Genomic DNA, 25,395 nt, shown 5'->3' with positions numbered 1-25,395 from the left:
TCTGAAAGAAGGTAAGTAATATTTATATAGACTAAAGATACCTGACACTGATATCAGAGGGACATACAGTGTTTGGTTCTGTGGCATTTGCCAGTTTTGTGCCATGAATGTTACACTGGCCAGACATCAGGAATTCTTGTTTGCCAATAAAACTGAGCTTTCAACTATAGTTAGTCAATTCTGATCAGGATGAAACAAAGATAATTGATTACTTGAGAGAGAAACTAAAAAAAAAAAAAAAAAGGCAAAAGTTCTAGAGCAGTGAAAGATACCACTGACTAAAGCATCCTTCTGAGTTAAGAGATCCTAGCCTCTCATCTTGACCCGCTTTGGAGAATTTGCCTGATGATTTGCTATACTGAAGTTGATCCCTCACTGTCCTGCAGTACCCAATCTCCTTTTCATATAAATTATTAAGAAGCCATTAGGGCAGACAGGTAAATGCACACGGCAGCCCTGGACTGAGATCCAAGTCCATCAAGGCACTCTGGGGACATGAATAGTTAGAAACAGTGAGCTGTTTTGTCAGTGTAATTCACCCACCACACCCAATGATTTTGTTGAAACCTTTCTTATGAAAAGTTTTTGTGAAGAGAAAAATGCTATCAAACCTAAACCCTGGTGAAGCCTAACAAGCCAGCCAGGTTTCTTGCATTTAAACAGGACATAAGAAGCTGACTCAAATTCCCCTTAACTGCACCACTTTCTGGTGGTTTGAGCAAGTTTCCTACTCTCTGAACAGGGTCCCTCTCTCAAAGGAGAAAACAGTGTTTGGGAGTCAGAGTTCTGCATCCTTCTGAAGGGCAGACAGTCACACACACATGCACTTTGAACTCCAGCTCTACAACTCTGCTTCTCTCTGCTTCTCTCTTGGGCTGTTCCAGCCCCAGCTGAAAAAGGCACGACATGCCAAGCACACTCTCTGGGTATTGTGATTGAGTTTCAGCCTCTCACAATCACTGATTATTACTTTCATACATATGCTAACAACTGTGTCCGATATAGCAACACTTTAGCAAAGCACAGATCACAGGCAACTCTCTTTGCCTTCTATTTAAACACTTTCTATAGTTACCAGGACAACGGTGCATTCCTCCCTCTCCCATCCAAAGAGTTGGAGGCTCTCTTTATTGGCATGGCAGCAATTTCCAATTACATTAACTGCAGTACATGCCTAAAAATCCTATTGGTTTGCATCAGGTTCTAAACAGTACTAATTTTAGAACATGAGTTGTCACATTTTATACCAATATGTTTTAGACCAGCAACACTTTGCCTTGAGAATGAAGTGAGTCAATTAACTACTAACACAGACACACAAATGAGAACAAAAAATCACGTCATCCAATTATGGTGTTGCAACATTTAGCCGTGTGGTCATGACCTGTTATTTATTCAGTGTCATCCCGAACTGATCCATCATCATAATGAGTCGTCCCCACAAAGGAGTGCCAAAAGGTCATTATGCAATTATTGTGTTGTTTGCCATAGCTCCCACTGTTACTCCATCTTCCCTCCATATGTGCTCCCAAGTGCACCAAGGAAGAGCTGCAATTTATTTTCTCCCTAACTCCTTCTTTCTCTTTTTATGGCTGCTGCTTAGAAGGCAATGGTGTACTAGCCAGCCCCATTTTTTCTACACAATAACCTAACCTAAGGCCAGAGCAGACCAAAAGATCTAAATCTCCCTTTGTCAAACCAGTCAGCCACAAGATAGAACTTTGGAAGAGGGCCAAGATAATCCCCTCCTGGAGACAATCCACCTTACATGAGTTGACCTGACAGCCTCAGTTAGTCCAATTTGAAAATCACTGGCAAAATAGAGCATTATGAAAACATGTTTTCCTGCTGTCTGGCCAGTACTACTACCCAGTCATATATGTAGTATTTACAAACAACACAGAAGGCACACGTAATACAGCATAAACAATTTCAAAACCTATTTCTAATAGCCCAAATAAAACAGAGAGAGCTTACATGTGAGAGCTTACATGGTGTATGCTTTCTAGTTTAATCAAACTTATTTTTTAATTGCTTTACTACGTGTAATTCCAAGGGTTCCAGGTAACTGCAGAGAAATCTTCAAATTCGAAAAACTTTTGCCACCTTCTGAAATTACTTTACCTGAGCCAAAGCTTCCATCAGGTTCCTCACCACCTGCTCTTGGTCCTCAGTTAATATCCTGTGAAGGGTGGCTCTCCTTTCACTATCCTTCTTCAGCATGAAAAACCCAGAATCTTTCTCTTCAGGTGAAGGAGGTGCACTGTGATCCTCAAAATGTTCGTCTGGGATGCTGAATGAAAGACACTTAGTGAAAAGAAACGTTATAGAAACCACCCCAACGCACACATTGCTAATCTACCGTGTAGCATAAATGCCAGATAGCTCTTTACCTCAGAAAAAGGGACCGGATTCCCTTCCCATCTTTTTCTCCACAGGATTTGGCTCTTGTTTTGAAGGAGAATGGATCAATTTTTAATTCTGTATCAGGTGAGACAGAACCATATTCACTGCTGCTACTCGTATCTTCCACCAGAACAGGGACAGGTAAGGAAATGCTCCGAAGATATTCTATTTGTATAGGAATATTCAGAAATTAGAATTTAATAATCACAGTTCTGAAGTGAAATGGTTATTCTTTCAGAGGAACAGAAAGACTGCAGTCTTCCCTCACACCAATACAAAATATTAAAACAAAATCAACAAAAATCTCCTAAAGCTTATTCTTCCGGAATAGAGTTACCTTTCAGCTATATTTTTATACAAAAGCTTCCTGAGAGACAGAAATTCTGGGCTCTTTGCAAGTTCACTAACAAAACTTCAACACTGAAGTGATCATGCATCTCATATCATCACGTCCAGCAGCAGCAAAATGTTTCTAGAGACTAAGTCACACATGCACCTTCACAGATCTTAATTTTATGGGTGTATATAAATATGTCTATATTTATACACACAATACATAGAAGATACATTTTTCAAATCAGACTATTTTGTACAAGTTTAATTAGTTTATAGTGTTTGAAGACAAATAAACATGCATGTTAAGGCAGAACTTTTAGTTTTAAATCCAAAGCACATGTTACTGCTGCAGGAGACTGTTCATACCTATTTCACATGTGCACATTTCAAAATGTACTTTGATACCAACTCAGCGTGAAAGTAACACTGTGTGATTCAGTTCCCTCCCACTCTCCCCAGTTCATTTCCTGAAAGAGATGAGTATCCTGTGCCCAGGCCTGACAAGTGGTCTCAAATGCATTCTGCTTTTTAAGTTATAGAATTTAGTCTAGTAAAAAATCTATGTGATCTTTCTCCACAAACCTTGGCTCTGTTGCTACTATGAAACAGTCACTGGTTTCCACTAAATGTCCCCGTAAACAACACAACCCTTCAAGCCTTATCACCCTCCTGCCTAGGAAATTAAGCCACAGTCTGGTAGGACTGAAAACCATAGTTTAAATATGCACAATGAATTAGATGGTAACATCAGAGAGAGGTCACTTATTTTCACAATTGTGCCCACAGCTCTTTCCAACATTTTAGTGTGACAAATTGTACCAGAATAAGTGATAACCACAGTATCTACACAGGTATGTTTTGATAGAGAAGTATGTTAAAACTCACCATTTGTGTTAGCTGAAAGAACTGTGAGAGAAAAGCAAAGAAAAAATGAAGTTAAATATGCTGAAATTAACTGACAAAATATGTGTAGTCTGAAGGGTAACTTCCCGTTTTTATGGACTATCTCAACTCTCCTGCAGTCTCCAAAAGTGTAATTTATTTCAATTCAAAGTTACTTTTAATCTGAGGGGGTGGAAACCACCACCTTAGAAGTGTCATCTACTGCCATCTCCTTTACCTGATGTTTTTATTTCTTTTAGGTATCATTCTAAAAATACACAGAAGATATTTTCATAAGTATATCCACACACACAATAGAAAATGTTATTCATATGCTCAAAACTCCTTGCTACTTTCCATAATTTAGAACACTACAGAAAAGTAATATGCAAAAAAAATAATGCAGTATGTGCATGTTTGATGTGGTACAAAGATTATCTTGCTCATGCAGAAAACTCCCCTGAGGTTCAATAGCATTTTCTAACCCTACGCAAAATATACTTTACGTTAACATTGTTTCAACAAAAACAAATGCAAATTAAAAAAACAACAAGCATAAAAACCACACAAAACCACAGACTTTTAGAAACCTTATTAGAAATACTTCTAGAAATTACTCCTGTGACAACAGAATAACAGAATTCTGCTACAAGTGTTTCTGCAGCAAGCTGCTGGTACAGAAGGTTACAAAGAAACATTCACCTGGGATGGAGATGTGCTGTGTTCATCTTACAGAGCGACTCAGCAGTTCCAGGAAACAGTATCATCAACAGCAGCAAAACTGTACACTGAGTTTAGCAATGCTTACCTGAGAGCTTTGATGGGGACTTTCTTTTCTTGCTTGAAACCTTCAAGAATTCATCTATAAGTAGCTCATGAGCAAAAGCTCTTTTATCAGGATCTGGTTCAAAGCAACGCAGTATGAAAGCTTTGGCTTCTGCAGACATGGATTCAGGGATTTCTGGATGTATTTTAAACATTCCCACCTAGGAAGAATAAAGCGAGAAACAGTGATGTATCCCATTCTTTTCTCAAACACTAAACAACATCAAAAAACTGTTTAGACACTAGAAATGGTGTATCATCCTCAAATCTTGATATTAACTTTCTACTAGTAGTTTATTATTCAGAGAAAAAAATTACAAACTGTATAAACGATTACATTAAAAAACAAACAAAACACAACTGCAAGGCTCCCACAAAACAGAAAACTACTTCTTTTTCAGTTTGGTATTTTTTCTCTTAAACTCCCAGGCTGCTGAATGGCTGCTATTGCTCTACTGCTCTGTTACTCTATTCAAAAGTGCACAGCACTCCTTCTCAGGTGAATCAGGTTATTCTTCTTAATATCCTCATGAACCAAACACTTCCTTTATCTTCCTTTTCTGCAACCTCTAATTCTAGTCTCTCCAAAACAGTAGTAAGATTTCCTGTGTTTACAAATCCTGCTCTGAGCTGTACATAGAAGATGTCTCACCTTAAACATGGCTGCTTGTGGTTCTCCCAGTTCATAGAACGGAGGCTTCCCTGTAGCCATCTCAATGATGGTGCAGCCCAGAGACCAGATGTCTGCAGCCTTCCCATAGCCACGTGGTCCTTTGTCTATGATTTCTGGGGCCATATACTGAAGGGTACCTGTTTAAAACATACTCTTTTTTGTTTACTTAAGTGCAGTAATGCTGCAAACAGACAGCTAAAGGACAAGGGGAACAAAATCACTGCAGAGTGAGCAATATCAGGAGAGTTAAAAAACCCCCTTTTTATTATTCAAAATTCAAAAATTTCCATATGCATTCCATATAACAGTCAAAATACTATTCAAAATATTACTTGTGATGAAAGCATTTGGTATCAATCTACTGATCTGGATGTCAGTCTTCAAAGTCACTGACAATTATTACAGGTTTTGATGAGCTTTGGATCAGACATAGTTTTCATTTACTGTATTATAGATTAAGATTAATCACTTTGAATTGCATCCAGATAAGAAAAGGAAGAGAAACCTGAAATCTGAACCAAAAGAGTAGGTGATATGAACACTTCTTTTGAAGTAAGGGAATCAAACTGACACATCATTCTGCATTCTGTTCCATTTAGAGCAGCAATAGAAGGGCAGAGGGTGCACTTAAACTAACAGTCACTTCTCATTTTGCATAACTATTTAATGCAATGCCATTGCATGACTTAACATCCAAATCAAATTATCAAGCAGAAAGAGGATAAAGTTAATGACAGGTTCTGGAGATAAGCGATTCTGGAGATGAAGTCAAGGTGTCCAAGCCAATCATGAAAGAAAAAAAGGATTAGCAAGATGAAAAAATCTTGCGTACAGAAGAGACAGACTCAAATACAGCATCAGATAGACACAGCTCTACCCTTGTAGAGAACTTTGATGTTACAACTGGAACATCCAAAACAGCATTCTCTTTGAACAGTGCATACAAGTGCATTGTATAGCTAAAGACTAGGTATCAAAAAGTCATTCTTGCAGTAACCTTTTATATTGATTTGAAGTCAATGAAAGTTCAGCATCTGTGGATTCTGACCCTACATACACAGTTCAAGTGAGGATAAGAGAGTCTCCTCTGGGAACATACCAGTGAAAGTTTCAGTACAAGGATTGATGCCTGCAAGTCTCTTTGAAGTTCCAAAGTCCGAAATCTTTAACACTCCGCTGTAGGTGTTGATAAGCACGTTATCACCCTGAGGAACAGAACATTCAGAGCAATTATTTTTCTCTGCAGACTCTTCATCTAAGAATTCTTGCATAGCCTGAAACAGTACAATGCACTCTTCACTGAGTAACAATTACCTCTTAAGGCTCTTACGAGGGAAGATGAAAGAGAAATTGTTAGTGTTTCTGCCTTATGTAATCACATTTGACAGAAACTTCATTTCAAAGAATTTTCCCTACTACCAGAAAACTACAGGAATTCAGTTAAAGAATAGTAAAAGAGGGAGAAAAGTTGGGGTGGGGTTTTTTGGTTTTGTTTTTTTTTTTTTTTTTTTTTAAAAAACCCACCACTTTTTCCATCAGCAAACTCCTTGGAAAATAACTTGCTAATTATTCCATCCATAATATTCTTCTGTTCTAATCAGATTTTATGAAAGTTCAATCATGCCATTAAAAACTGAAGTAAAAATATTTATCACATCTTAAGTTGCTATATGTCAATTCTTCTAAAACACCCAAATAACAAAGAACATATTTTGTTGGTGCAAACTGAAATCAACAGTGGTTTACCTGACTAACCCATGGTTCAGAATAGCAAAGAGAGTATGTGAAAACAAAGACCTTTCAGGAAAAAAAAGATTTAAATAACAGGACAAATAAATGGTTGTGCAGTTATGTAACACTATCAGGCTTAATTCTCTGTAAATTCTTACCTTTATGTCTCGATGCACTATTTGATTATCGTGGAGGTATTTTAATCCTTCAAGAATCTGCTTGGTGTAAAAGCCAATTGTCTGCTCATTATTTTTTAATGGTCCCCATTTGGATCGTAGAAGAGCAGAAAGGCTGCCTATAATTTTGGACAGCAAAATGTGAGAGTAAAATTTCAATTAAATTGTGCTTTCTTCCCCAAAGGAAAAAAAAGGAACAACATCAATCCCAACCCAAGTGCAGGCACCTCTTGTATAACCAAAGTACTCTCCAAACAAATGCTTATTTGCATCTTCACTGGCCTGAGTAATTAAAAAGCGTCTCAGTATCTCCACTGGCCTCAGCTGCAGCATAGAAGCTTCTTTAGTCTCAAACAGAAGCAACAATGACCAATTCCCCTTCTCTTGAGTTATGTACCTGAGGAGGGCTCAGCCATCAGAAACTAGTTATGGTTGTTCTAGTAGGATGAGCACAGATCATCTGTATCTGGTGCTGGGTTTGTGTGGCAAGTGCTTGGTAGAGGGACAGTTAGAGCAGGGAATTCTGTGAGAAGCTGCTGGAAGCTTCCCCTGGGTCTGATAAAGCCAATGCCAGATGCTTCTAAGACAGACCTGCCACAGGTGAACACAAGCCTATCAGCGACAGTGGCAGTGCCTCTGGGATAACAGATTTAAGAAGGGAAGAAAAATATGTGTAACAACAATTGCAGCCAAAGAGAGAAGTGAGAATATGTGAGAGAAACAGCCTTGCAGACACCAAGGTCAGTGAAGAAGGAGGGAGAGGAGGTGTTCCAGAAACCAGAGAAGAGATTCCCCTGCAGCCCGTGGTGAAGACCATGGTGAGGCAAGCTGACCCCCTGCAGCCCACGGAGGACTCTAGGCTGGACCAGGTGGATGCCTGAAGGAGGCTGGGACACCATAGGAAACCTATGCTGGAGCAAGATCCTGCCAGGATGCGCATCGTTCCTGAAGGACTGCACACCATGGAAGGGACACATGCTGCAGTAGTTCATGAAGAACTGCATCCCGTGGGAGGGACCCCATGCTGGAGCAGGGAAGGACTGATCCCATGTCCCCTTGAGGAAGGAATGGTAGAGATAATGCGTGATGAACTGACCACACTCCCCATCCCTCTGCGTCACTGGAGGGAGAATGGAGAGAAATTCATGAGTGAAGTTAAACCCAGAAAGAAGGAAGAGGTAGGAAGAAGGTGTTTTTAAGATTTGGCTTTATTCTTCTTCCTATTATTTGGCTTTATTTCTCATTATCCTTACTCTAATTTGGTTGGCAATAAATTAAACTCAATTAAACTCCATTAAACTCTCATAGCAACCTTCCTCTATCTGAAGGGGCCTACAAGGAAGACAGAGAGGGTATCTTCATTAGGAATTGTAGTGAAAGGACAAGGACGAATGGGTACAAATTGAAAGAGGGCAAATTTTGGTTAGATATTAGGAATAAATTTTTTACCGTGAGGATGGGAAGATGCTGGTACAGGTTGCCCAGGGAGGCTGTGGATGATTCAACCTTGGCAGTGTTTAAAGCCAGGCTGGATAAGGCCTTGAACAACCTGGTCTAGTCGGAGGTTGTCGCTGCCCATAGCATAGGGGTTTGGGAATAGATGATCTTTAAGGTCCATTCCAACCCCTTAACATTCTATGATTCTGTGAAACTAAGCTCTCCATGTCAAGCCTGTTTTTCCTGTGATGGTAACTGGTGAGTGATCTTTGCCTGCCCTTACCATGACCCACGAGCCTTGTGTTCTGTCTTTTCTCCCCTGCTCAGCTGAGGAGGGGAGTGACAGAGTGGCTTTGGCAGGCACCTGGTGTCCAGCCAGGGTCAACCCACCACAGATCTGTAGGTAGAAGGAGCTCGCCTGCTACAGCAATGACCTGAGCAGTATCTGTAGCATGTCCTATCTAAATATTGAATGAGAGGCCTCAAGTTTGAAGACACAGTTTTCCCCATTCATTTAGGAAAGAGACACTAAAGAAGATTACGCCTTCATGAAATAATCTTGTGACCATATTACAGATTTTTATACTTTTAAAATGTTAAAAACTTCAATAAACCAGCAAACCAACCAACCACCAAACAATCTCCCCCAAAACTTACCACCTGGCACCTGTTCCATGAATATCTTAATGAAGCCATTCTCACTAAGAGAACCTAAATACTGGACAATGTTCTTATGTTTGAGGTGCTTATGCAAAGCTATTTCTTCATGCAGAGGTTGGGAATACCTGGAATGCAAAGAAGCAGTTTATTCAATATGGACCTTGAGAAAGAAAGCCCTGTGTTTACTGTAGTAGCTGAAACTCTGTTTTAGGTCCCATGACACATGTTTGCACTGAAAATGATGACTTTATGAATGCATTTAACAACAGTAGCTGTGAACACCACATACTAAAGAATTATGTAATCATAAGGTGCGTCAGCCCTCTGATCTTTTTTTCATCCTCTTCTGGACCCACTCCCAAAGGTCCAAATGCTGCTTATGTTGGGGACCCCAGAGCTGGATGCGGTAAAGTGGATTGAGAACTGGCTGAGTGGCAGATCCCAGAGAGCTGTCATCAGTGGCACAGAGTCCAGTTGGAGACCTCCCGCTAGTGATGTCTCCCAGGGTTCTATACTGGATCCAGTATTGTTTAACTTCTTCATCAGTGATGAAGATGAGGGGACAGAGTGCCTCCTCAGCAAGTTTGCTGATGATACAAAACGGGGAGAAGCTGCTGATACCTCAGAGGGTTGTGCTGCCCTTCAGAGGGACCTCAGCAGGTTGGAGAGATGGGCAGAGCAGAGCCAACTGAAATTCAACAAGGGCAAGTACAGGTCCTGCACCTGGGGAGGAATAACTCTGAGCACCAGTACAGGCTGGGCACTGACCTGCTGGAGAGCAGCTCTGTGGAAAAGGACCTGGTGGTCCTAGTGGACAGTAAGCTGTCCATGAGTCAACAGTGTGCCTTTGTGGATAAGAAGGCAAATGAAATCCTGGGATGCATTAAGAAGATTATTGCCAGCAGGTCAAGGGAAGTGAGCCTACCTCTCTCTCTCTCTCTCTACAGCCCTCGTGTCTAGTTCTGTGCTCCTCAGTATAGGAGGGACATGGAGCTCCTGGAGTGAGTCCAGTGGAGGGCAACAAAGATGATTAAGGGACTGAAGCACCTCACTTATGAGGAAAGGCTGAGGGAGTTGGGCCTGTTCGGTCTAGAGAGAAGACAACTGAGAGGGACCTCATTAATGTATTCAAGTACACGAACAGGAAGTGCCAAAAAGATGGAGCCAGGCTCTTCTCAATAGTGGAAACCAGTAAAGCAAGAGGTAATGGGCAAAAACTGATGCAGAGGAAGTTCCACCTGAATATGAGGCAGAATTTCTTTACTGTGCAGTAACTGAGCATTGGAACAGATTGCCCAGAGAGGTTATGGATTCTCCCTCACTGGAAGTATTCAAAGAACAGTCTGGACACAATCCTGAGCCATGTGCTCTAGGATAGCTCTGCTCAAGTAGGGAAATTGAATCAGATGACCTTCCAACCTAACTGATTCTTCACAATGGCAATGAATTTATTTCCTACTTGTCATAGCTTTCCTGAACATAATCCTGAGTTACATTCTTTTATAGTATTTTATAGACTACCTAACAGACACTTTGAAGATCCAGGCACTCAAGTCACCTGTCAAGAAGCAGTTTGTACAACACTTGGCTACAAAAAGCAAAGGCTAGCATAGAATTTAAGAATAAGAGTATCTTCACAGTTTAATACAGTCAGTTTCACTTGAAAAATCTTAACTTTAGACTTCCTTTCACTTTTATCACAATATTTGTGGAAATCTATGTATACAAAATAGGATACATTGGAAGTCTCCCGTACATTAAGTGCCCAGTCTTTACATGGCAGCCTTTATAAATGAAAGAGGGTAACACACAAAAAAAGAGGCTCTGCATTAAAAAAAAAAGTACAAAAAATCATTCCACATTATTTATTCTAATGTTGTGAGACATCATGATAAATGGTGCACAAACAAGAAAGGAAAATGTCTTTATCAGCAATTCAGGGTCCAAATTTTAAAGGACTCCACAAATCATTAATTTCAATAAGTCTTTTATCAGGACGTGCCTGAGTATGTTCTAAGTAGATAGGGCTTATCACTAGCTATTTGAGTGAGATTCTACACTTCAGTGGTATTTGTTTTGGAAAGAAAAAGTATTAATACCAAAATCAGTAAACACCTAAATTCTCAGGTGTGATCATAAACTACTCCACAACTTGGAAATATCAAGTTACAAAGACAGGAGACACCACAGACAGATAATTTACTGGCAGCTTAGTAGAAGAGGCACTTCTTGACCAGCAAACTGGTTCATCACATGACTGCCGAAATTAAGTAACACACAAAATTTGGAATTAGCCACAGTTACTCTACCTGCTGTCTCTCTCTGGGATTTCTTTAATAGCAATTCTGACTTGATTGCTCAAATCTCGTCCTGCATATACAATGCCGTACGTTCCTTTCCCCAGAATGACTCGCTCACCATTTTCATCATACTCATAATCATACTGCAAAGCAAACAAACAACAACATGAAATGAATCAGAAGGATAAGATTTATTCCATCCTCCCCTGTGCTCATAACTAAAGCATCTAGGATGCTAATATCTTTCTGCAGAACATGGAGGAGGAAAGAAAAACACTCCAATAAGACAATTTGGATACATGCCTATGTTTCTCCAGTGGCTTCTAAGGTAGCCATTTCAGGGCAGTGCATAAAGCCAAAGCTGGCCTTTACCTGCTCAGTGCACTTCTGTTTGCACGTCTTACTCAAAAGCATCCTCAACTGTGCCGGCAGGAGCTGTAAAATCGGGAGCCGACGGCAGAGAGCACTCTGCGCCCAAGGGAGAGCTGCGGCTCCGGCAGCGGCACGGGCAGCAAGGCAGGAAACACTCGGTTTGCTCCACCTGCTCCCCTGACCTGACCGCGGCTTCCAAAACCAGCAGAGCCTTAATTCTGCCGCTGCCAGGTCAGCCAGCAGGCTGAGCCAACGGAGGTTAGTCAGGACTGCAGTGCATAAAGCGTGGGTTCAGCTGAATTTGAATTTCAAAGAGTTTAAGGCCACTCCAGTAACATTTGTTAGATAGATTATCTGATCTATCCTCTTGTGTAACACAGGCACGCAATTTCACAAGCTCATTCCTGTGCTAAACCCAGTAGTTTATGCCTAGATCAAGTCTTGATTTTCCTCCAGATTGCTATCTTTTTATCAAAAGAGAGAATCCACTACTTCTTTTAGTACTTTATGTCAACAATGAATTACTCTCATGGTAAAATCATACCTTTTAATTCGAATTTCTTAGGTGTCACAATTTAAGTACATTTTTCTTCAACAGATTAAAGAGAACAGTAGCACATTGTAATTTTTCCTGTATAAATACTTACCCACTGTAATCAAGTCACCCATTATTTTCTTTTCGCTAAAACAAACAAATTAGGCACCCTGAGGTTCTCATTATAGAGTATTTTTCTATGCCACCAGTCACTCCAGTGGTTTCTCTTTGGTTTCTGATTTCAGATGTATTATAAAATGCCAACATCAAAACTGGGACAGAAGGATGTCTGTACTCATTACACAGCACTGGCTCTCTCTCAGGTAGTTATGGATGTCTCTAGAGCTTTGGGACACCAGATTTTCATATGATAGGACATGGGCTTAAACATTCTATCCTGTTTACTGCCACCTCAAGAAAGCCTAAACACCTTAAGTGCTGCATTGCACCCAATGGCCTGGTACTCACTTTTCAGCTACGTGTATGTTCAGACAAAACTCAAGGTGACAATACAGTGTGTAACAGTGTACTCAGCCAAGCTATAACTAGTTGGCCCGGGTAGTAACTGAAGTAGGGCATCCTAAGCTTCAGTGAGAGTTTGTGGGCTAAGGGTATTAAACAGACTCCCAGCAGCACCATCATCATCACCTGATTTGAGTTTGCTGCTCACTGCTGTGCTACCTACAGATGGTAACGAGCCAGGACAAGCCTTCCCCTCCTACAATTATATCCTTACTTGTTGTGCAGACGATCTGCTAATAATGTAAGTGCACACGATTCCAATGATGCATGAAACAGACAACAAACAGACTTTAAAATTTAAACAGACGCTAATGCTGCCTGGCTATGAATACACCCTGAAGTAACTGTTACAAGAGCTGCTCTGCAGTAAGCGCAACTGCAGAAGTCCAGGTCTGCACACCTTCTCAGGAGAGTATGCTAACTGAAATAGTATGCTAACTGAAATACAAGAGATTTAGCTATGCTGGTTATAAAAACTACTTGAGGACCATCAAAAAGGATCAGTAATAGAGAAATGGTAGAGGATACAATTTTATAAACAACTTCAGTAATTTCTCTCAAAAAAGGCATGAGCAATTTACTTCAGTGAAATGCTAGACTAGAAGCCCAAAATTTAGAATGTTGGAGGGGAAAAAGTAAAAATACCTCTAGAGAGTCTCCATCACATTCCCCTTCCTCTGTAGTCTTTCCTATTTCTTCAGTGATACTGTTCACCATGTCAAAAAACCTGTCAAAATAAATAAAGGAGATGACAAAAGCAAGTACACACTTGAGACAGTATGGAGACAAAGAGAATGCTTTTCTCTCATGTAATGAATGCACCAAGAGAAGAATTAAGTAAAGTAAGTATAAATTAAGTGTAAAAGTTGACTTATCAGAAGAAAACTTTTGTTTACATGGAGAATTAACAGTTAAAAATCTACATGGTAAGTATTACAAAACTAATCCCAGAAACATGTGTGTAAAACGAAAATAAATTAAATTTGTAATCATATTTGTCTCTAATGTTTGCCTGAGCTTGCACTTTGACCCTTCAAACCTCATATATCTCCAGGGTACTGTAATATTGAGCTTTCACTTGAAAGATGGTGATCTCTAAGGATGCTCAGATCAACTTTCACCATCGTTCTGAAACAGTCAGTCCTGGATGTGCATGCAGACACCATCTACCCCATCACAGGCCTTGTTTTTTTCCTGAAATAACAACAGTGACCCACCTTCTGCAATGAAGTTCTGTGCAGAAATAGATTTGAAAGTCATCCGAGTTGTGGAGCACATACAGGAAACAGCATCGTTCTTCAAATTTTGAAATGCTGAAAAAACAGCCAAGCAAGTTATTGGAAAGATGCATTTGGACTTCTACCAGCTTTGTCAAACCATACAAGTCAACCCATTTAACATGGGAAAACACCAGATTAAACCAAAAAAGACAGATTTTCTTTATTGTAAAATTACCCTCTTGTATCCTCCACAGTTCACATTCTGCTGTTTGCTATCATTCAGCTTGCTCCCTTTGCCCACATACTGTCCAAGAAAAAGTAGAAGCAAAGAAATTCATAGGAATATTTCAATTAACCTGAGACGTTTTTGCCTTCAGTGCATTTAGGTAAGGCCCTTAATTTTCACTCCTGCAACCAGGATGAAACATCCTTTCAGGATCATATGACAAAGCTGGGCTTTGAACTCAAATCATGAGTTCTTCCTGCTTAAGACATCAGCCACAGCTCAATATTGACCTAAAAAATTTCTGATCAGTTCCTTGTGAGTTGGTACATTGACAGTATGTTGCAAAATATTTTTTCATTAAGTCAGCATCTAGGAATGAGGTGAATTACTTTACCACCCTTGCCCACCCACTTCTTCCTTCAGTTTTGGTTTTATCTGCTCTAACTGGAGAACAAAGATAATAAGGAAACATATGTGCCATTTTCTTACAGATGCATACATGTCTCAACAGAAACACAGAAGAAACTCCAGTACATTTATCAGTTTTCTACCCCAAGAAGGTTGCAGCTCTTGCAAAAATATTAATTCACCAGAACTGTTTTATATGCATGTCATTACTCTGCTCTTTATAGAAAATATTAAATGTTATTTGAAATAGCTCTTTCTCTAACTTTGTCACATATTGAATGCTATCTGTCAAGCTGATGCAGTATAATTGGCTGTTACCATATTAGAAAAGGGTGGGGGAAGATGCCTACAGGTGTTATAAGGGAATATAATGCAGTATGGGAGAAACCAAGAGAAATGAAGTCTCCTTATTAAACTTATTAATATACTGGACAAAATGCACAGTCCTACTGAAATCAATCTCTTTTAGCTGGATCAAGATGGTCATCATGTCTTTACTTGATTTATAGCACAATAAAGTAGAATTATATTCTATGTCATGTCAAAGGGTTGATGATTTGATTAACATAGCCGTTTTTCCTTAGCTATCAGGAAATACTTGTAATTTTCAACCTTTAATGGGTGTCACTACGATTGTCTGATCCTTGCTTCCCTTTACGATTCCTCTAGTGCAGAGCCCTGTAATTTCTGAGAAACAAAAGGCTCTTTGGACACGCTGGGGGAGCTGCCTTCCATAGAGCCACTTATGAGGAGAGTGAGCTTCATTATAGCAATATTTGTCGTTGGGTGTGGTGGCTCATTTATTTTTACGTTAGGGAAAATTTGTAAGTGCTAAGTAATGTACACATCTGGGAAGACAGTCACTGTCCCCAGTTTATAACTAACTTTTAATTCAAGTTTTTAAGCACATACATAAACTCTCTAGATATGGAGTAACTGGTATTAACAGAATTACTCATTCATTTCAAGTTCAATGTGTGTTTAAACATTTTATTGAATAAACTGTCAGCTGAAACCTGACGTGCCCAGAAACCACTGACTAACACAGCAGTGAATAAAAGGGTAAGAATGTGGAGTGTACACAGAGGCCAGGCAAATTCATAAATATTTAAGACCTTTAAGTGAGCATTTACATTGCTTATATGTTGCTTTCCGCCCTGGAAAGAAAACGTTGTTAAAGTGAAAAAACAAAGACTGAAAAACACCCCAGTTATAAAAAGCAACAGGATAATTAGCTCAGGAAATGCTTCATTTTGACAGTGCCCTAGCAGATGTAGTACCCACTGACTTCTACAACAGCAGAATCCAGGCTGAATGTGAGAAACTCCAAAGTCAAGCACAGAAGCACAGTGTAGTGTGGCCTTGTGCCCAGCTTGTGTACATCCAGAACTCCCCTCAGTCGATGAGAAATACTGCAAATGCTGTAACTACTGATTCCTAGTAATTCCAGATGAAGCAGCAGATGAAACAGTTGAATACTGCCAGCGACTACAGAAAAGCAGCTGTGTGGAACTTTTGTATGTTTTCTAGAAGTATAGCAGTACAGACATCTCTCACTGTTGTAATTAAGTAGTCTGATGAGATTCAAAGCTCTGAGAACATGGGATGGAAGACAAACATCCTTGTCTTAGGTTTGTCTAAATTCTTAAGCTACAAAGGAAACTGGATGCAGATCTGAGTACAACGTTTCCACTGTTTCTAATGCTGCATTCATCAGGATGACCTCTGAGGGACTCTCCCATGGAAACATCACAAGTAGCAGTTATTTCATAATCCAAGACTCATCCTGAACAGTAAGAAAAAGCCAACTTGTAGGCTAGCAACTTCATTTTTTGTTTTTCAGTTGGAAAAATAAAGATAGTATCTTCTTGCTCATGTGATGTCAGCTCTGCAGAACACTAGGGACTTTTCAAGAGAACCTAAGATGCAAAGCATCTGGGGTAGCAGCCATGTTCCCAAAGCTCTAATAAAGCCTTTAAGAGTAACAGTGCTTTTTGGCCCAATTCAATCAGAAACGTTTGTATTTAAGAGGTCAAGAAGGCATAAGGCAAAAGCAGAGATATTTACATTGTCACACAAACTGCTAATCAATGAGTTTTTTAAGCTAAAGGCAATTACTATGACTTCCTGCATACAGACTGTGATTTAGCACTGTTCTTAGAGAATTAGCTCAGAGAATTCTATATACTTTCCAAGTTCCTTTACAGTTCTTGAGAGCTGAACCCTGTTACCTGTGAAACAAAATGCTGATTACACTGGCTGTTACATAGCATGCAGAAAAAGTGACCCTCTGTCACTTCATGAAGGAGTTACTAAAAACATTAGCCATTTCAATACATGATGTCTCCTCAGACCTGCAGTCTCCTTATGTAATGCCGTAAATATTTATGGAGGCCTTTGTTGAAAAGGCCTCCAAGATCATGCACAAAGATCTGCTTTGTACAGTAAGGCTGCATTTCTACTGCTGGCTCTTACTAGTCTAGAAAGGCTGAGGATCCTCATAAAGCTGGGAACTTCCTAGACCACTTTAAGTCTAGGATTCAAAGTAGACAAAAATAGTCCTGGTGCAAAAATAGATTAGAAGCAGGCCTGGTTCTAAAGACTCTCCCACTCCCAAGAATACTTGACTTCATAAAACTCAGAAAAAAATGGTAAAACACTGAAAAATGAAGTGATCAGAAACTTGCATATATTTAAAAGAAGAAGAAAAAAAATGCTTATTCAGTTTTATGCTTGCATAAGATAAATATTCCCCCCTGCAGCTCCTCATGGAAGCTGCCAGAGAGTTCTCTAAGAATTCACAGTGACTCTTGGCTCACTGTGAAGTCATCTGAGTTGTTTTGGACATCTGTTCAGATGAACAGCTCGGAAATTCAATTGACAAAATAAATGATAACTCACAGTTTAAATAACAAATGCGGGAGGGTATGCAAGAAACACTACTGACCACAGCATGGTTTAATAAGGGGAAGGAAAAACCCAAAAGGGCAATAAATGAATATATCAATCATTTTTTCCCTCTTTCCTTTTAGAAACACACAAAAACATACTGTAACCAAAACCCTAACCAGACTGAACTAAGCATATCATTGCAATTTTTGCCTAAAATAAGATAAATCCCCCAGGACTGAATTTTTGTGCCTATTGATAGTTTGGTTTTTTAAGCTACTTTTTGGAAGGAAAAAGAATCATCCATCTGTGCAAAAATGTCCTGCAGACATAGCAACAGCTTTGTGTATAGAACAATTATTATTAGTACAGAGCAATGACTATTTAAAAAAATAAGTTTTCTGTATGTTTTTTTAAAAAAGGCAAAGTGGCAAGTTGCAGTATGACAACGTATAGATAAATTTTCACTGGGGAAAAAAACCAGACTATGGTGAAGAACTAATCTGAAGAAGTTACAGAAGTGATAGAATATCACTTTTACTCCAAAGTTCACAACAGCAGCTTAATACAACATTCATTCTATTACTGTTTTCATTTCAAAACACAAAAGAGAAACAATCTACCTTACTCCTCTGATGGAAGCAGCAGAGAAGTTCCACTCGTGGATACCTTTCTGTAAAGCAGAGTAGAAAATAAATAAATAAATAAATAAGTAAACAGAACATTCCTTCTTATGGATGAAGTGCCAGTAGGTGTATCTTCTTGGCTGAAACTCATGAGATAGAATGAGAAACACTTAAATCACAACAGACTATTACCTGCTACCAGATATTTTTCAGGGCATTATTTTGTTCACCTGAAACCAAAGGAACAGAAGTTCTAGACAGAAGTTTTGGGTTATTTCTTCACTGTTTACTCTGCAAACACGATGTACTATTTCAGAATATATTCAAAACAGCAGATCAGAAGGGATGCCAGGATAGCCTGGTTGGGATACTGAACCTGGGGGGGCACATGTGACCCCTCTGGAAAGCATGTGTGTATGTGTGTGTGTGTGTGTGTGTGTGTGTAAATTCCAACTCTGAGAATAACAAGAGCCTGCTCTGCATGCTCAATCCTCTAGTGTGTGGGAAGACCAGGTGGAGAGAGCTACAAGCAGAGCCTAATGCAGGAGAGCAAAGTGGGAAGTTCTTGAAAAGTAGGAGGAATTGCTCAGGGAAGGAGCAAATCTGAAGGCAAAGTTTCCAAAGAAACAGAAAGGAGAGTATTTCACTAGGAATCCAGAAGAAAGCAGTAAGAATGTACCAAAACCCCTAAGAGCTGCTGGAGTAATAAACAAGTCCGGAAGAAAGAAGTCACCCTACGAAAACACAAAAGGGCAATGCCTCACTTATTTTCATATCTTTTAAATTTACAACTGTCATTCAGCAGAACTGAGTTCTCTCTGTACACAGTCACAATGCTCTACGTTCATGTTCTAATAAAACTTCACTGCAGCAAACAGAAGCCTTTTGTATCTTCTAACGAAAATATTCTCCTTTCAGAAAAAGGTGGAACTGCACTACCTCAAGGCCCCAGCAACCCTGGGATCCCATCATAATGAGCAACATATTTGAAGCACCTCTCCTTTCTAGAGCTAATTCATTGAGCAGTTTAATGATCTGAGCAATTAAAAGGCACAGACGTTCCTTGCTAAGAGATGAATTTATAGCATAAGGGCATAGTGTCAAACACAAACGTAATCAAGTATATTCCAAAAGAACACTCGAAAATGTGTAGCTTATAAAACATTTTATGAATAGTGAAATATACAGAAGTCAGAACAGATACATTGCTGAAATAGATGCACAATGTGCAGGAAATGACAGTAGAAATTACTTTCCAAGCTATAACAGCTTTCTATAAGGCTTCCTACATAAATTTTTTCCTCCTCTGTAATTCTTTCCTTCCTGCTCAAATCACACCAAATGTTGTGATGCTAATACAAAATGCCTAACACAACATTCCAAAAATACATGCAGACATCTTCCTTGATGAACAAATTTCACACTATTATAATTGTAAAGGACAAAGAGGTAACTCCAGTATCTCTTCAATGTTAAATGGGGGGGTAAGGGTTTCTCCGCTGGGGTACAGCAATAGGAGAGTAGCCTGATATTAGGAAAAAGTGGAATTGCATCCAGAAGTAGAAGTACTAACTGATGCTAGTGTAATGTGTTTGTGAAACTACTATGTGAGTAGCCTAGTTCTCTTACACGAAGAAAGATCATCAACTCAATCCCTCTGCCAATACTGACGTGTTTCTGCGCTGTCTTTTACTCCTTCCATCACACACAAAATGCCACTTTCCAATTTTCCATGCTTAGAAACTCTCCTCAGAGCATAGCTATTGGTGCCTGTCCAATTCCCACTATTGGGAATGATCTAAAATCTAAATGTTAAAGCATATATCCTGACAAGCAGAAATGCTCCAGAAACATAACAAGAAGCATAAGTATTGTGTTTTTTACCTGTCAGCTACATGCAACTAAACTCTCACAGATTCCAACACCTTATTTACTACATGAAGTTCTCAAGCAATGAAATAATATGAAAGTTATGTCCCTTCCTGATCTTGCCAAGTTTTGAATACATAGGAGTAAATATATCAGGCATGCTATCCAAATTCAGCATCTGTTCTTTGGTTAGGCAAAAAAAATCAACTACCCAAAACAAAACTCAAAATGGATTCAGAAGCCAATGTGAAACAGAGACAGGCTGTTCTATTTCAAACTTACAAACAGCACTGCTACATTCCTCTAACCCCATGTGGAAAGGGCTGCTAAAATTAGGGAACTGCGAAGCAAAGGTAATGCGAATTCTACAAAATAAAATGCTGTCTGATTTTTGCAGGCATTTGTTTATCCTAAACTCAGCATTATTAAAGGCGTGTTAAAATACATGGCTAAAAGAGCCACAGAAAAGGAAGAGGCTACATTATTTCACCGGTATTGACTGTCACTTGTCTGTTTAATACAAAAGTGCCAGCTGTAGGCACCACTGAGTCCGAGTTTGGATTTGAAAAGGAAATTCAGCTTCTTTGTGTGTGAAAGGAAGTTCATACACTTTGTAACTCAGAAATCTTATTCTTGGAGCACTGACTCAATTCTGGAAAATAAGCAGATCTATTAATTTATGCACCAAAATTAAGTGAAATCTGAAGCCCTAACAGACCTATGGTTAGTAGACTGAAATTGGATAGATGAAGAAGTTTCCAAATCCAGCTGTCTAACATGCCCCTGCTGTACACATAGGTAGTCTTTGCTTGTTAATCAGCCCCTGAAATGCTGCAACTAAGGATCAAAGTAAGAGTCTTCATCTTGGCAGTGGGCTGACAGATAAAATATCTTCCTTGACAAAATCTCTTATCAAACTACAAATACTACAGTAGCTATATTCAACTGAAAGGAAGCTCCTGCCTCCAAATCTTTCCAGCCCCTTTTCTCCCTGTAATATTTCTCATGGATTCTAAGGACTCTGACAAATTGCAACAGACTATAATTGTACAGCTGAAGGGGTAACTACCAAATTGCCCATCACATTCTTTTGATGGGTATGATGGCTCACAGGACAAGGATGTCTGCACTGAGTATCAGTCAGATCCCTGGCTACTCAATCAGCTGACTGCAGTAAGGATTCTGGCCAGAGCAGAAGTACTAGGGAATGCATTTAATGTCTAATGCTGTTGATTAACACTAGGGCAGCAAAACCAGGAAAACACCGATCTGCAGAGAAAGCAAATATACACTCCACATATTAGGAAGGAAGAGGGGAAAAAGAAAGAGAAAGGTATAAGTTAGTATAAATAAACTTTAAAATGGAATAAGAGAATTATAATTATGAAAAATGCTACAAAGCAAAGGTTACAAACTCTGCAAAGCTAAAACACCTATCTTCTGAACACCAAACAGATAGACCAATGCATTCAAATCCTTTTCCCAGTCACAGGACAACAGGGCAGTCAAGTGACACAGCTATGAAAAAGGCCATTGCTGAAAGTGTCAAGAAGAATATCCCAGTAGCTATATGATACATGAATGCACCATGAAATAATATTTTTGGAATATGAGTGCACATGCTCAAGTAAGGTGAGCTTTATCTGGAACATAGGAAGTCATGGCAATGAGGTGCCATGTGTGGCCAGGACACCATAGAAACCCTACTTTGCTTTGCCTAAAAAGAAACCTACACAAAAACTCCACACTAAGAGATAATAGGATTCTCCTTAAAAACACTGTAAGGTAAATATCAGAGAGAGAGAAAGGAACCACTTAACATAAACACTGTGTTAGCAAAAGAAAAAATGTGTATGAAATGGCAACAAACAAATTCAGACTGAAAACTACAAGACTTGAGTAACACTTCTACTTCACCAGCAGTATTCTACTCTTGGCTCTTCTAGAGGTGCAATGAAATTCTTAAATCACTATCCAGCATGATCAGTCAACTGTGAAACCTACACTAGTACTCATGCAGAGCTCAATCACTTTATGTGAAACATTATCTGGCAAGAGTATTTGCAACAGAGGTGAACAGGACTCAACAGTCCAGAAAATTCCTTCCAGTCCTTTGTTCCTTCTTATGCTACAGTTAAGCCACTTAACAGAATGGAAAGTATTGTTTGGAAGTGAACTAAATACACACTCAAAAAAGACTGCAAAAGCAAAAAAACCCTAAAACAAACCATGCACATACAAGTAGTTTCTAAATAGACTACATTCTGAATATAGAAATACTTTTAGAAGAGATATTTTAGAATAGCAAGGTTTAGTCTGTAATACTGGCAAATAATTATTTACTGTGTGGTAAATCTTAATTATGCCCAAGAAATGCATATTTATTTTTGTTTTATATTATTCTCAGAGGCTGAGCCTACTTCAAAAAACATCAGTCAGAATAAACTGCAAATAAATAGGAATTCATTGGTCTGGGCAAACATTTCAGTCTGTGCTCTAAATATGCTACTTCAGCTGCCATTTACATTTTCTCATGGACTCACAACAAAAATTCTAAGCAGTACAGCCTCACTGTGTTTTGCATGCAAAAATGTTTTTCCTTTTACAGACTACTAGTAGTAAAGTTGAAGATTGTAGACTTGCCAGTGCTAGGTTAACAGTTGGATTCGATGATCTTAAAGATCTTTTCCAACCTAAATGATCCTGTCATTACCTGAAAAAGAGGTCTTCACTGTCCTAACCTGCAGGCAAACAAAATGCTGCCACAGAAGTACAGTGCTAGTTCCTACAAATCACACTATCCCCACTGTTTTGCCTCCAGCTGACTCAGTCTTTGTTCACTCTTCATACTCTCTCCCATGTTTTTGTGCTGCCATCCTTCTCCAAAGTTCTATGACATCCTCCCTGTCTTCCCTCCTGCCAACATTTTGCTTCCTAAGCATCCTGGAATGTAATAACCCTTCTAGGCTCTCCTTTCCTCCCTCATCTCTGGATCTCCAAAGGTCCTTTCCAAATACATCTGGCTATCTTGCACCTTGATATATGGACTTTCCAGGTTTTTCACTTTCTAGACCTTCTGAGAGTTCATCTATCCTTCTGCCAAATAGTTCTTTTGCTTTTGATTGATTCTGCTATCATTTTAACATCCCAGTCACTATTACTTTCATATTAAAGAAGTATTTATCACAGCTGACAAGTAATACTGCAAATAGAATCATAGAATTTTTGTGGTTGGAATGGACCTTACAGATCATCCAGTCCCAACCCCCCCCTGCCATGGACAGGGACACCTCCCCACTAGACAGGGTGCTGCTCAAGGCCACAAATACAAGATGATAGCTCTGTTTGTATAAGCCATTTTATGCTACATTATCTGTATGATGACAGAATATTGTAAATTACTTAGGAAATCTTAAGCAACAGACTTGTTGTATATTACACACTGGTTTAGAATAACCTGAAAGAAGATGGAAGTTATTTTGAAAAATGATGGGAGGCAAAAGATCCACTGAAAACAAGGACAACCTTAATCACAGCAACACAAGTCCACAGCATCTTCCTGTGTGTTACTAGAACAGTTTTCTACTTTGCAGACTCATGACTAGATGCCACTGGCTACATGTTGCATCTGATGCTCCATGCAAAATTTTAAACTGTGAAAAAAGTTACAACTACAGACAACATCATGGTATACCTTGTCATCAGGCAGCACATGCCAGATGGATACAGTCTTCTCCTCAACTTCACTGTTGATGGACAGATACGAAGGCTGATAGATTTTTGTTGGCTCCAATATTAAAACCTTGCAGGAAAAAAATAATTTTCAATAGTTAATACAAAATCTGTAGGACAACAAAAATTACTGAAATCCATTCAAACTGTTTCTTTAGTCATACTATAGCATGAAAAACAAGTGAAACAGAATGAAAGGCAAATTTAAGGTACTGGGCCAGGTTAGTATGGCTGACAGTAGCTCAACATTAAAAAAAAAAAAAAAAAGAATCAATTTTACCTGATGTTTTATCTAAGGGTATTATGTGTCAATTGATAGCACATGTCATTTTTCCAAATTATTTTTTTGAAAACTATCAGGTTTTGAAATCTTTCTGTCACAATTCATTCGCTTGCAATGCCACTCCAGCATGTCTGTCTCCCATGTGGAAAAGATTCATGGTATACCTTTAACAACTTCTGGTAGAAGCATATTTGGGTAAATCAGAGAAACACACTAACCTAGAACTAAACTGAACTGCTTTTGATCTAGACCACTGTGAACTGTAGCCACCAGATCAAACGATTTTCTCAAAAGCAATAACCACCAGTGCACAAGGCTGACAGCTAAAGATTACAGAAAATGTCGTGGAGTAAGTGAAACTAAACCAAGGACCATCATTTAAAAGAGACATGATGCAATAATGATTGACTGGGGCACCTTGGCCTACATCTATTTAAAAAAATACATAAACACCCAAGAAGAAAGTCTTGGAAAGAGCCATGACTTAGAGTCAAACCTAAGTCATGTCTCCTCCTTCAGAGCTGATTAAGCACACAGATACACTGCAAGAAGTGCAAGGCTAAATTTTGGAAAGTACCTTGTCATTTAACTCTGCAAATGGTGACCAGTGGGAATTAAAATGTGTTACTTGGCATCTTGGGTCCAGAGAAGAGCAACAAGGCTGGTGAAGGGACTCGAGCACAAGTGCCATGAGGAGAGGCTGAGGGAGCTGGGGTTGCTTAGCCTGGAGGAGGCTCAGGGGAGACCTTATCACCCTCTACAGCTACCTGAAAGGAGGCTGCAGTCAGATGGGGGTTGGTCTCTTCTCCCAGGCAACCAACAAGAGGGTACAGACTCAAGCTCTGACAGGGGAGGTTTAGGTTAGATATTAGGAAGAGATTGTTGTGGTCTAACCCCAGCCAGCAGCCAAGAACGACACAGCTGCTCACATTCCCTCCTCTCCCCTTTTCCCCTGCAACCCAGAGGAATGGGGAGGAGAAAATGAAATAAAGTATGTAGGTTGAGCTAAGAACAGTTTAATAATAAAGAGCAGAACGAGCTAAAATGCTAATGGATAATAAAAAGAAAGTGAAAGGAAAGGAAAGAAAAACAACCAAACAAAAATCAGTGATGCACAATCCAATTGCTCACCATCCGTGGACCGGTGCAGCCCCGTCCCACCCCCTGGATTGGCCCTTCCTGCTTATATACCGGGCATGACATGCCATGGTGGGGAATATCCCTTTGGCTAGTTCAGGTCACCTGTCCCAGCTATGCTCCCTCCCAATTTCCTGTGTATCTTCTCAC

At 39.4% G+C, this 25,395-nt stretch overlaps 1 protein-coding gene across 1 annotated transcript in view; it reads right to left on the bottom strand.

Moving 5' to 3' along the window:
* The window catches only part of MAP3K5 (mitogen-activated protein kinase kinase kinase 5), a gene marked incomplete at its 5' end in the record, with an annotated part of 35,828 nt that extends 11,933 nt beyond the window's left edge, over positions 1–23,895 (bottom strand). The window contains 13 exons of the mRNA XM_009073835.1: positions 2,125–2,293; positions 2,394–2,571; positions 3,628–3,648; positions 4,433–4,610; positions 5,102–5,259; positions 6,222–6,327; positions 7,012–7,148; positions 9,124–9,251; positions 11,436–11,569; positions 13,501–13,582; positions 14,073–14,168; positions 18,222–18,271; positions 23,788–23,895. Coding sequence (XP_009072083.1) covers positions 2,125–2,293; positions 2,394–2,571; positions 3,628–3,648; positions 4,433–4,610; positions 5,102–5,259; positions 6,222–6,327; positions 7,012–7,148; positions 9,124–9,251; positions 11,436–11,569; positions 13,501–13,582; positions 14,073–14,168; positions 18,222–18,271; positions 23,788–23,895 — 1,545 coding nt within the window. The remainder of the gene's footprint in view (positions 1–2,124; positions 2,294–2,393; positions 2,572–3,627; positions 3,649–4,432; positions 4,611–5,101; positions 5,260–6,221; positions 6,328–7,011; positions 7,149–9,123; positions 9,252–11,435; positions 11,570–13,500; positions 13,583–14,072; positions 14,169–18,221; positions 18,272–23,787) is intronic.
* Between the last annotated feature and the right edge of the window lie 1,500 nt (positions 23,896–25,395).

Source organism: Acanthisitta chloris, unplaced genomic scaffold (assembly GCF_000695815.1).
Source record: "Acanthisitta chloris isolate BGI_N310 unplaced genomic scaffold, ASM69581v1 scaffold5824, whole genome shotgun sequence".
Taxonomy (NCBI): domain Eukaryota; kingdom Metazoa; phylum Chordata; class Aves; order Passeriformes; family Acanthisittidae; genus Acanthisitta; species Acanthisitta chloris.
Note: the sequence above shows the minus strand (reverse complement) of the source record. Positions and strands in the feature narration are given on the sequence as shown.